At 44.2% G+C, this 12,923-nt stretch overlaps 1 protein-coding gene across 3 annotated transcripts; it reads right to left on the reverse strand.

The window, feature by feature from the left end:
- Positions 1–381: 381 nt before the first annotated feature.
- LOC144095059 (uncharacterized) lies at positions 382–2,727 on the reverse strand. Of its 3 annotated transcripts, none has more exons than XM_077628865.1 (3): positions 2,049–2,727; positions 1,759–1,938; positions 382–1,675 (listed from the first exon to the last, which is right to left on the reverse strand). In XM_077628865.1, the coding sequence occupies exons 1-3, from the start codon at positions 2,691–2,693 to the stop codon at positions 1,397–1,399; spliced, it is 1,104 nt and encodes a 367-aa protein (XP_077484991.1). In that variant the 5' UTR covers positions 2,694–2,727; the 3' UTR covers positions 382–1,396. The 3 variants fall into 3 exon arrangements, with proteins under 3 accessions (XP_077484991.1, XP_077484992.1, XP_077484993.1); XM_077628866.1 differs by having other exon boundaries at positions 431–1,675; positions 1,759–1,917; XM_077628867.1 differs by lacking the exon at positions 2,049–2,727 and having other exon boundaries at positions 431–1,675; positions 1,759–2,025.
- Between the last annotated feature and the right edge of the window lie 10,196 nt (positions 2,728–12,923).

Consider the following 12,923-nt stretch of genomic DNA (forward strand, 5'->3'; position numbering starts at 1 on the left):
TCTTTCTCTTCCAAATGCAATCAACTCGGAGTCCTGTCCACAACCATTTCAGCTTGTTATCTGGGTACCCCCAGCCTTTTTTTATTTGCGTGTAACTCCAGTCCTTCACCTTTGTCATTGTAGCCGCTATTGTTTCTCAAGTACCATCTTGATATTAGCAGTTCCTAATTCAAGCCTTCTGCAGGGTTTGAAGGACCTATTTAATTGGAAATGAGAACACGTGCACATGGTGGAAAGCGCGTGATCTGCCAGGAAACACTGCGGCGACCCCGAAAAAGGATGACAGCCGTTTTGTGCCTCTTCACTTGGCAGCGACGACACACCGTGTGCGGTTCCGATGGCTTTGCCCCAGCTGTCGAAGCAATCCTCGGACACGACCATGACCTTCGATATCTGATGTTTTTATTTAAAAAACACAGGGACCAAAGTCGTGCTGTATGTGCCATCGCCATGTGGTTCCACTCACGGCGAACAGTCATCCACCTAGCCCGGCTCTTTGGACGGAATCCGGAAACGACTGAAAAGAATAAAAGTAACGAGCAAACAAAGGTGCGCTGCATACAAGTTAGAACGCAAAGAAACGAAGGCGCGCTGCGCTAATGCTATAGCGAGGACTAATTTGTAAATTTTCACGGCTGGCGTCGATTTCTACAAAGCGCGAGTAGTCGCCACGGAAATAAACAAAGGCGCACTGGAGCTGGGTAAGTCTGTAGCTACAAGCACGGCCTTTTGTCTACCGCCGATTTCCACACCGCGCGATCGTCATAACTTTTCTTGGACTTGCTGTTGAAGCTGATAGCGATCATAAAATTAAGGGCGCCAACTGTAGTTGCAGAGGATTGCCATTGAAAGGAACAAAGCCGTGCACTTTGTCAACCAGCAACGAGGCCTAGCGCGAGTTTTAGAGCCGACTTGGACAAAGCGCGAGACGGAGCGCGCTTCTAACGCTTGCCAACGCAAAGAAAAAAACGCGCTAATGCTGTAGCGAGGCCTAACATGTAAATTTTCATGGCTGCCATCGATTTCGATAAAGCGCGATAAGTCTCTAAGGAATTAAACAAGGCTGCACTGCACTGGGTGAATGCTGTATACCTAGGCCAAACACGATTTCCACAATGCGCGAGCGGAACTTCTGGTCTTACCGTTGAAGCTGATAGCGATCCTAAAGGGCCGATTATAGTGGCAGAATCATCGCGGCAACTTTTACCCTGGACTTGCCACCGCAAAGGAACAATGGCGCACTGCACTCTGCTAACCCTTCAACAAGGGCTAGCGCGAGTTTTGACGCCTGGCGCCGATTTCGACAAAGAGAGGGAACACGGGCACGAAACAGGACACTTGCGATCTGCCAGGAAACAATTAGGTGGCCCTAAAAAGGGCCGTTGACAGGAGCACTTCAACGTCGACCTGCAGCGGCGTGGCGGCGCGGTGAGCAGTAGGCCCAGCAGTGGTCCGTCTTGTGCCCTTTTGCTCCGCACCGACGACACCGGTGTACGACGTACACCTCTCCTGGTCTTGCCCTTGAATCCGACGCGATCCCTGGTCCGTAGATCTTGACGAGGGCCGCGACGATAATCTTTGACATCTGGTCGATGCCCCGGGCTCTCGCCACGTGGTATCGGTCCGCGGCAAATAAGGACAGCATCGGCTTACCAGAAGCATCCAGGAAACGATGCTGCAAAAAAAGTTACGTTACAAGCGCCGCAATTTGGTGAGTTCTGCACGAGAAAACTTGCGAAAACGTTGTTCAACCCTTACCTCGGGGTTGAGAACGTGCACGCCCGACAAGCGCTTCATCGTGGCTGTCAGACGGCGGTTCAGCTGGCAACGACGGCGGTCCTCAAACCGCGCCTTATGTGGGTCGTCGCAATGGCGCGGCAAAACTTTGAACACCAGCACGACACTAGCCACGAGCTCCTGCAGCAGCAAAACGAGGTCCTGGAATGCGCAAGACATGTAGGTAAGCGGTACAGCACTTTATGAAGCGAAATTTGAGATAAAATGCGTACCAGCACTTCATGAAGCGAAATTTGAGATAAAATGCGTACCTTTATGTGGCTGGCGATTTCTCGCGGGTCATCCCCTCTGTCGAGATCGTTGCCGCCAACATATAGGACAACAAAATCGGCGTGCCGAAAGCATGTCTCTCGAATCATTTCAGCTAGGCTGATTGCGTCGTGGCCGCTAAAGCTGAAAGTGCATGTTCTACCTAACGGCGAAAGCCGTAAGCGAGAACTGCACAGAAATTTCAGCTGGCTGTAGCCGACGAGCGCACCACGCAAAAAAGCCATACCTGGACAGCTCCCGAAACGCGCCCACCGCCGCTTAGGTTCACGAAGCGAATGCCCGCGCACCACGCAAGCACGGCGGACGGCCGGACCTAGCGATTCCCTAGGCCGTCTAGAGACAGGCCGCGAGAGGCGCGGCGACCCCACATCCGGTTGAGAACGAGGGCGAAGCGAAAAAAACGTCACGCAGACATGCTTCCCGCCGACCAATCGGCGTTTCCAGCCCACCGACACGCAAATGCTTCTCAAAGGAGGCGCTGGTTGAGCACTTTGGGTTAGAATCACTCCGCATTTCTTTGACCAAAGCGAAAGCGAAGATGCATAAACGAGGGAATAAACTTTAAGGTTCGTTTTCTGACCTCTCGCATTTTCTGCGACTGGATCACTCACCTTCGTAATTCGCATGAAAATCAAATGATTCCATTTGTCGCAAACTATTCCTGAGACGTTGAGGAGCGTAATAAATCTCTCGATTTTTTTCCCCACACGTGCAGTATTGTGTTAGTTATTTTTTGTAAGAAACGTTTTCATGTAACTATGCATGCATAAGTACTGATCATATAGAAAAAGAACTAATCGCATCATCATACAGAACAGGGCTTTATGCACATGCTGGCATAAAAAAACTGCGCACTATCTACTCAATTATTTGAGACCTAGCTTGGGGGGACTTGACGACGGTGTTAATTATAATTACCCAGAACTCCACCAGGTATAGCTATAAATAAAAGGAATGACTGAAACTAGCGTAGGAATTTCATATTTGCACCAAGTTTAGTTACATATCGCATGCATGAATAACGAAAACACTTTTCATGCCGCGTCCCCTCTCAATCTCGCCACGTGTCTGTTAGTAGCACGCCTACGGCTGCTTCTTTCCAAACAAGCTTCGCGATCATGTATTACCTCATGAAACATGACACATGCATGATGCAATGAAAAAGCATATGGCGTTTAGCACACTTAAGGTACGCTATTCTAAGCACACCAACGCGACCGCGCAAGATTGACACAACGTACCAGACTTGTTTCTGCTCGAATGAAATAATTACGTCTTCATAACAAGAAACAGTTTCAAGTAAATATTAAATGTCACAAAACGCGCCATTTAAACATGGTGTGCTATTAACAAAAAAACGCATTCCTTGGGGGCGAGTGAACCTGTCGGCGCCCCGTGCACTCCGGCTCAAGGTGATAAGTACGTGTGCAGCTACATATGTCTTTTTTTTACTTGAGCAATTATCAGCCTACTATCCTGAAGTTCAGGTGAATGAACGCAGTAACTTGCGTGCTATTAAGTGCATGGAGTGGCAGTGCCTATCGACTCCCAGACTTCGCGCTTTACTACCGTGGCCCAATGCCTGTTAGCCAGTTTCCGAATGCGGCATTTATGCGCGAGAAACCTATCGAGGCTAATTTAATATTTTTATGCTACTACGCGGATCCAGCAGTGACGCAGCTGGTCAATACACGCTGCTTCTGCAGTGCACAGGCTTGAAGCAGCCGCCGGTAACTGCGGCAGCTGCGGTAGGCACTGGCAAGCGGAACCTGTTTTGCCTACCATGCGAAAGTCGCTGCTAACATCAGCGCCACCGCATCTTCGTGACGTCGCGGGGTGAAGGAGGTCCATACCTTCCAAGCGCCGGGCGGGCCGACATCGCAGACATCGCAGGTCCCCTACGATTCTTGTTTTCTGATTGTCGCACTCGTGTTTGACTGCAAGGAATCATGCCTGGCTGCTGCGCCTTCGGATGCAGCAACCGAACCGAGTCTGGAAAGACGTTTTTCTCGATTCCGACCGGCAAAAATGACCGAGAGCGTCGTTCTGCGTGGCTACACAGAATCGGCCGGGAGAACTTCAAGCCTACGAAAAACTCCCGCGTGTGCGAGGTAAGTACACTTTGTCTGTGCTTTTCGGCACTGTTTTAGAAGATATTTAAGCGCAGTGCACGCGGTGTTAGCGATGCTACGAAAATAGGAGTTCATTGCAGGGATCGTTAGCGCCTCGCACTCTTGACGCGGGTACACGTGCTCGCGTTTGTTGCTCATCGCACGCGATTATTCCGTGCTCGTGGCACGCGAAGAAACACTTGTCTAGAGTCCACTTGCCACGCGAGAATTCCGCGTCCTCACGTGCACCACGTACTTGCATTTCTCCCTCTCCGCGCACGTGAGCGCGCTCTCGCCTCGAGTCACTCGATCCATGGCACCTAATTGTTTTTCGCAGACCGTGACGATCACAGTCAATAAAAACATCGTCAGTGCATGTCATGCGTCCGCATAACGGCCGCTTTCTGTGCAGTTGTGTTGGCATGGGTAGAAAAATAGAAATGAGTTAAATGTTAGCAATCCTTAAAGCTGCGTGTTTGCGGCCACGTGCGCGTTTGCACCCAAATGAGCTATTTTAGTTGCGTAAACTTCTAAACCTTTTTAACGTATTCTTTGTCTCTTGAGTTGGTCTTTAAACTTGTTATTGCAGCTATCTTCCATGTTTTTCTTGTTTCACATGTCTGAAACAAAGCTTCATTCAAAAAGCCCTGGGAGCCTCCTTGGGCAGCCCAGCGTTTGGGTGACCAGCATCACACTTCTAACCATACAACATTTGCATGACCACTTTTGTGCAGAAGACTTTGAGAAGGCTAGAGTGGATGGGAAGAAGAGGCTAAAGCACAAAGCTGTGCCAAGTATTTTTTCTCACCGTGTGCCAAAAAAAATCAGAAAGCCACCATTCGCCCGCCTTCCTAATTCACCAGCAAACAACTTGGCTGAAGAACAGGCTGAACCTGAAGAGGAAAACTTGCTAATAGGTAATTTTCCCCCTAATCAAAATGTGTTTTTCATACATACACTGCAGCAGTGCTTTGTCGGTCAGTTATCATGTAGCCACATGTAATGCAAAATGGACAATTTCATACTTGAATGTAACTGGTATTGATCTTCTAACTTTTTTACGATCTGAATCATGGCTTGATACGGTGACCAAACAGAGGAACATCAATTATTTCATTAACACTGCCCTTTTAAGTGTAGCACTACAAGTAATGCAGTTGGATATGTTGGTACAAGAAGTGTTGGAAACCAAAAAATTGCTATGAAAACTTTTGCAGCTGCTGACAGCATAGCAGATGGACTCAAGTCTTCAAAAGAGCCACATGATCATGATGAATCTGCTGATGTGGCAACAGAAGTGCCCATAACCTCTGATATTCAAGAGGATGCACCTCCCAACATGTTCAGTGAAGTTGACGTACTGAAACGCCAACTTAACTTGGAAAGAAGAAAGCGTACAAGGGCGGAAATGGAGTGTGACGCCCTGAGAAGTTCTTTTAATGGACTTCTTGCAGAAGACCAGCTCCTTGTCCTGCAAAAGGGAACAATGAGTGGGTCATCATGGACTCAGAAGACAATTCAGGAGTCTCTGAAGGTCAGACTTGCCTGTGGGGGAAGAGGTTATGAGTACCTGAGAGGTAATGGCTGGCCGCTCCCTGCTGAACGCACACTTCAGAAGCATATTGAAGACATCAAGTTTACCCCAGGTATGCAGCAATGTTTGCAGCTCTATAATAACATTTTCCAAATTGCAGGTGCAACTCAGGACTAGCTATTGACTTCACCGATGATCACATAGCAAGTACAGCTACAAATATTAGGCGGCAGCAGAAGGCTTGCACTCATCTTTTTAGAAAAGATTTTATAAATGCTCTGATAGTGACAAGGGAGGTTGTTTGAAATTCAAAATTACAAGCTTCAGCCCAGTGTTTCAAACAACCTCCCTTGTCACTATCAGAGCATTTATTATATTATATTATTATATTATAGTATTATTATTATTATCATTATTATTATTATTATTTTATTATATTATTATTTATGTTATTATGTTTGATAGCTTTAACATTAGTTCAAGGGTATTGTAGAGAGCATAATTACAGTGTATCTGCTGAAAAACATGCATGCTGGAATGATCACTGCTAGTTTTCTTTGAAATTCAAAATTACAAGCTTCAGCCCAGTGTTTCAAAGAAAACTAGCAGTGATCATTCCAGCATGCATGTTTTTCAGCAAAGATACACTGTAATTATGCTCTCTACAATACCCTTGAACTAATGTTAAAGCTATCAAACATAATAAAAGGCTCTTTTCTTGCCATTCTAGGTATTCTTGAAGAAGTGTTTCCAGCTTTGGCATCAAAAGTGGCAACATTCCACAATGAAGAGCGTCATGCGGTTCTAATGCTGGACGAAATCCAACTGACACCTGGTTTGGACTATGATATTACAACACGCTCCGTCATAGGTAAGGATTCATCAAAAACAAATGCGGCCTGTTGTTTACATATCAGGCAGTTTAGTTCTCTTGCAGCTAAAACCAATGCAGTAATGAGCACTGGCATGTGATACTTAATTTAGCAGTGTGGAAACAAAAATGAAATGCAACTAATTTTTTTACTGCACTAATTTCAATATCTAAGGGTTAATGACTAAATGTGTGTGTATAGGTACACACAGAAAGCCGTTCAAGCATCCCTGGAATACCTTATATTTGTGTAGTTTTAGATAAAACCTGTTATACCTGATAAACAAAGCTATCAAAGTGGTGTCCAACTTAATTTGCTTAAGCTTGCTGCATGACAGGCTTAGATGCTTATGTGCTACTAAACTCAACTCAGCAATATTTGTTTTGATTCTATTTTTGGTGCTTTCCTGTGCTAATAAAACACACTGCATGCTTACTTTATAATGTATGCTGGACAGCTCTGCACTGCTATGCCCCAAATAAGCATTCTTGAAATATTCTTCAGGCCGCCCCACTCTTCCTTCCTCGGACCCAAGTGCAGAACCTGTACTGGCCACACATTCGTTGGTTTTCATGCTTGGTGGAATTGCATCAAGATGGAAGCAGACTGTTGCGTATCATTTCACAGGTAAGTAGCAGTTGGAAGTTAAAGTGTTAAGTGAATTTTCATGTAAAGTTGGGAACAACACAAGGTTTTCACTTTTCATATGTGCATAACTGCAGGGACTGTTTGGCCAATTCCTAAAGAGTTGCATGCCGGTGATGTGTAACATGGAGTGGCAACGTTCCTCCTAGAATCTTTACTGAACTGCCTACTTGGATGGTAGCGAGTTAATGCACAGGGCAGGTTTACAGAAAGTGCAGTTGATGTTGGTTAAGACCACCTAGTGTCGCAGGCAATGACAACCCACAGAATAAAGCCGAAATGAGTTGTCCGTACTGTATAGACTGTTACATAGGTATACGAAGTGATGTCTCGCACAACTAAAGCAGCATCCTTGGCACGACTACTGGTGACATGTCATCGCTGGTACTTAGTTTACTTGCTTGCTAAACCTCCTAAGCGACTGATGAGTGAACGAAGATAGCATGAAAAAATGAAGCAAGGCTTCAAGAAAGTGGTTATCGACTTGGCCTTTGCCCTGCCATGTTGCCTGTGTGCCAGCCAAGTGTGGAGCGGGTGAGAGGCACCACTAATAGCAGCATAATGCAATAAATGCAGCATCAGTATGCATATCCCTATGAGTAAGATGTGCAAAAAATAAATGAAAGGTTTCAGCATTTTATTTTCATTTCAGCTGAATCCTTTGATGCAGCCAAAGTACTGGACTTGCTATTTGAAATCATCAGGCGCTGTGAAAAAAGCCACTAAGTATGGTCGTCCAAGGACCACCTGCCCCCATCCATGTGGAAACAACCGAAGCCTTCATTTCCTTGCGGACGCACCCCACCTGCTGAAGAACTTGCGCGGGCACCTGGTTCGGCAACAAAAAATCCTTCTAGACGACGACACGGTGCGGAAGAACAAGTTGCCATCCAATGAGGTAAGTTGCTGTATAAGTCTCACACCATCTTTTATTGCTGTTCACCACACAGCGTGTACAATGGATTTTAATTATTTGAAAAATGTTGCGACTTTTGCACCTGCAATGAAGTGTGATGCATACTTCAGTGTGATGAATGTATAGGATTCAGCTCAAATAAATACAAATATGGTTTTACAGTTTTATTTATTTATTCAGATAACTCAAGAGTCTCTTTGTGAGGGCATTACATGAGAGGCAAGCACCTGCAAACATACAAAATGCTACATTAGCCTACACATGTAAATCGACAATGATCATTTGCTTCTTCTGCAGGTCTCCATCAAGTACCTAGAGCAGCTATGCGAGATTGACGAGAAGCATAGCCTGAAGCTTGCTCCACGCCTGAAGTTAAAACATTTAAATCCAAGTCATTATGAAAAAATGAATGTAGGCACAGCATATGCTGTATTTAACCATGCAGTAGCATCTGCCCTACGGCTTCTGGTCGAGCAGGGCAAAATAGACAAAGAGGCCCTAACGACAGCATGGTTTGTGGACCAGGTGTTCAAGTGGTTTTCCCTCATGACATCTCGAATGCCAACTATGGCGTTGAGTGACCTCTGCTCTGAAAAGGGAAAGGAAGCTGTGACCTTCCTGAATGACTTCATGGAGGTCTTCAGGAACCTCCGCATCATTGACAAAGCAAAGACGAATGCAACATGGAAGCCTATCCGGGCCGGCATAATAACAACTACAACTGCACTGAACTTACGTGAACTGTATGTGCAAAGCAAGAATTTGAAATTTCTGCTATTGAGTCGCTTCTGCCAAGACGCACTCGAGAACCTATTTAGCACGATAAGAGTTAAGTCGCCCGTGCCTAGGGCACGGGAATTCAAGTATACTTTGAGAGTCATTGTCCTGGCACAATTTTTCAAGCCAAGCAGGCATGGCTCTTATGACATTGATGACTCTGTTCAGCTAACAGATTTTCTTTCCTCCCGACCTGACTTGGCTGAAGAACTAGGGAATATAAATATGCCAGAGGAAGCAGGAGACCTTGAGCCTGAAGAACAGCAGTCTCTAGAGTATGTCGCTGGTTATGTAGCACGCAACATTATGAAAAAGTACAAGCTCTGTGAGAGCTGCACAGCTTTATTGGCTCAGCCGGCAAAGAATGAAAACAGGTTTTTGGCACTCAAGAACTACGTTCCAGACAAGCAATCTCTTTGCACACCATCTGAAAATGTTATGCACCTCATAGAGTGTGTGGAGACATACTTCAGGGAGAATAAAGAGTCTCTTGTCATGGGAAAAGCCAACATTGATCAAGTCGGAACCCTCATTGCAGCCGTGGAGCCCACGTTTACTGTTTTTCCTGTATGTCACAATGTTGCAGACAAAGTTGTGCGTGAATTTTTGTTGTGTAGGCTGCGCTTTGCACTGCGTGCAAAAAATGAAATGCTGCAAAGGAAAGCAGCACAGAACTCTAAGTGCGGATCAAAAAGTGTTGGCATGCGTGCAGCTGTTTCAATTGTAAAGTGAGCTGTAACTTTCAGAATGGTCTAGCTCTTCAAGCATAAATTCTGTGTCCATATCAGTACGTTGTTGCACTGTGCTAAGAATCGACAGCGGGGTACCATTATTCTACGTTTTGTATGTCTCAGGCTGAAAAGGATGACGTGTTTTTGTAATATGGGCTTGTTACTGTCTTTAGTACCCTTAAAGGTCTATAGACACCACATCTTTGCTTGCATGTTTTCTTGTTTCAAACGATGCGTTAGACATTCGTATACATGGAGCAGCCTGTGGTATTCGTGTACAAATGCTAAATAATTTATAATTGAATTTCTTCTTGATGCTGTTCCAGTTTCACCAAACGACGACTGTGACGTCAAGTTGATGGTCACTTGATCCACTAGAAAAACTGATATAATTCCTGACAGGTCATTTTTTGTCATTGCAGGTCTTGAAAGAGGCTGCATTAAATGTTGTAGTGAATTGAAACTACACATCAGCGATTATATTAATTTTTAATGGATCACGTGACCAAAACATTAACTTGAAATGACAGGTGTAATTGGTCAATGAAACCAAAACAACATGACAGAAGAAATTCAATTATAAATTATTTAGCAGTTGTAGGCAAATACCACCCACTAACCCATGTATTCTAATGTCTAACGCATCGTTTGACAGAAGAAAACACGCAATAAAGTTAGGTGTTTATAGTCCTCTAACAACAATGGCCATGTGTGTTTGGTGTGAAATGTGTTTTGAATTTGGTCACATATGATGTTCCATGCTGAGTTCAGCCTCCAGGGTCAGGCAAGGAAGTAATTATTCCAGTTTGCAATATTTATTTATTTATTTCTGACTCGTGGCTCATCACTGCAAGCTGGTTCTGGTTTTTTTTTTAAACCTGACCAAGTCTTTGTTAAGGGAGTCGGAAGGCACAGATATTGAATGACTGTGCCTCTGTGTCTAGTCTTTGTTAGCCATTCCACTAATGCTTAATTTGCTGCACTATGTGGGAAAAAATGCCTGCAGGAGTTTTGTGAGCTGAGCCCAGTTAGTGCTGTTCATTGTTGCTGTTATTTTTTTTGTATAGAAGCTGTACGCATAGTATAGAATTTTTAAAATTTATTCAAGCAGTTTGATGCATTTGAAATGTTCTTGGATTGCAGTTTAGGTGGGTTGTAAGCACACATTCATATTTGTGTGGTAGATGATGCTTTATATACTGTCATCTTGGCAAAATGTTAAGCGTATTTGAGAAGCTGTTCTGGTCCATGCTTAGGATGAGAGTACTGGCTCACTCTGCTTATTATGGCTTGTATGTAAGGCTTTGTGGCTTCAAAAACTATTTTCTGTATTCTGCAGAAGGATGAAATCAGACTGCTGTGGTTTTGAGGAGGTACTGTGCAATCGGTGTTTTCTGGTGTTCATGCTCTTGCAGTTTCATTGTCATATGTACAAAGTTTTATTTTTGTTCGTATGCACCAAGGGTGTTGCTGTTTGAGAGTTGGTACTTTTAAATTGTGTTTTCAGTACTAGGTAGCTGTTATTGTTATGTTGTACAGCAAACTCCACTTGCTGTTCAAGATGACTGCAGGGGTGATATGTGTTTCTAGTCTTGCGTGTGCTGTTTGCAGTGCTTCTACTTTGTTTATTTACACTGGTGGTGTTAGCCTCCAGTGTGTTCCGTAGGTGAAGCAAACTTGTTTGCTTCTGGAGGTGAGGTCAGTGATGTATACTTTTGGAATGAGTGTTTGCTTGGAACATGCGGATGAAAAGGAACTGGCTCACCGGCATATTTTCTAAGAAACAAGGCTTGCGGGGAAGGTCCTGGCACCAGTCACCAGCGCCCGCTGTTGTGAGTTGTAAGAGGGTTCCTTTCTTGTGTAATGCTGTGCCTTCCCAGTGGTGACAGATAAGGACCTCCGTTGGCTGAATATGTCTCTGTCGGTGCCATTCAGCTGCAGAGTAATGCAGAGTAGTTTGTTTATGACAAGGCAGACAATTTCATAGCTCAAACTGTATCTGCTGATCCCATGGGCTTTTTGAAAGCTTTTCACAGATAGCAAAGCATCCTCTGCAGTGCCATCAAAATTTAATGTATGAAAGAAATGCAGTTGCTTCCACTATTACTACTCTTTATTCTTTAGTCAGTGATTACTCCACTTAACCCAAGGGCGCAACAGCAGGGGCATTCGGTTTACCTCACTGCCATTGTGATGATTGGCGCTGCAACTGAAACTAGTTTGCTAGCACAGTAATTACAGATCGTGATACGTTCCAAGCAACACATGCATTGAAGCTTAGTTAAAGCTGTCTTTATAAATCCGAGAAAAGAAATCCTAAAATTCATTAGGCTTCAGAACTTGTAGCTTCCGTACATGATGGATGTTACAGGCAGTTTGCTAGTCGGAAGGAGCAAAACTAAGCCATTCTTAATTTCTACTTCAGGTGTACCTCCACTTCCAAGTTTCTTCAGCATAAGCACGTTTGGCTTATGTGCCATAAAGAGAAAAAAGGCACTGTCACTCATTTACGTGCACTTTGTTACAGGTGACAAAGTGTCATAGTCGACCCATTTTTGAAGTTTGCATGGTGTGCCTACTTCATGATCACATTTGAAGGAGAGGCTTTACTCAGAAACACAGGATGATGAAGGAAGAACGGGATGAGCTCTATTTGATAACCCCATTAAGGCAAGCAATGTGTCTTGCCACAACACTTAAACAGGAATGGTGAAAGCTTTGTGATTACGGGAAAAAATTTGTATCACAGCAAAAACTATCAAAAGCAAAGAAGGTGAAAGCTTCATACCTGTAGCGAAATTAAAAACAAGAATAAAGACTCACCTTATGACAAAAAAAACTATATTATCTAGAAATAAGTAACCTAAGTGCTCTTTGAAGAAAATCAACACCAGATCTATCATTGACATGCGTCCCTTCCCAACCTATCAATGAGAGGTGCCTCAAGAATCCCCCTAGCTAACTTGTCTTTTAATTGTCCTAAGACTTCTGTGCTTCTGTACAGAAGATAAAAACTACAGGGTTTACAGTGTATATGCAGATATTGGGCAGTATTTTATTAAGTTAAGCACCATATTCTCTTGGTCAGTTGTTTAGTAAACGACCAGTCTGCCTATATAAACAGACCTACATCTATCTTGCAAACCACAGCTGCTGCACATTCAACAAGCTTTGTGGCATACTTCCTATTTCAAACCAGTTTCTTCACCATAATTAAGCTGAAAAGTGTATAAAGGCTTGACTACTTGTGAGGGGAGTGGGAGCCAACGA

This window comes from Amblyomma americanum, chromosome 6, assembly GCF_052857255.1.
Source record: "Amblyomma americanum isolate KBUSLIRL-KWMA chromosome 6, ASM5285725v1, whole genome shotgun sequence".
NCBI classification, from domain to species: domain Eukaryota; kingdom Metazoa; phylum Arthropoda; class Arachnida; order Ixodida; family Ixodidae; genus Amblyomma; species Amblyomma americanum.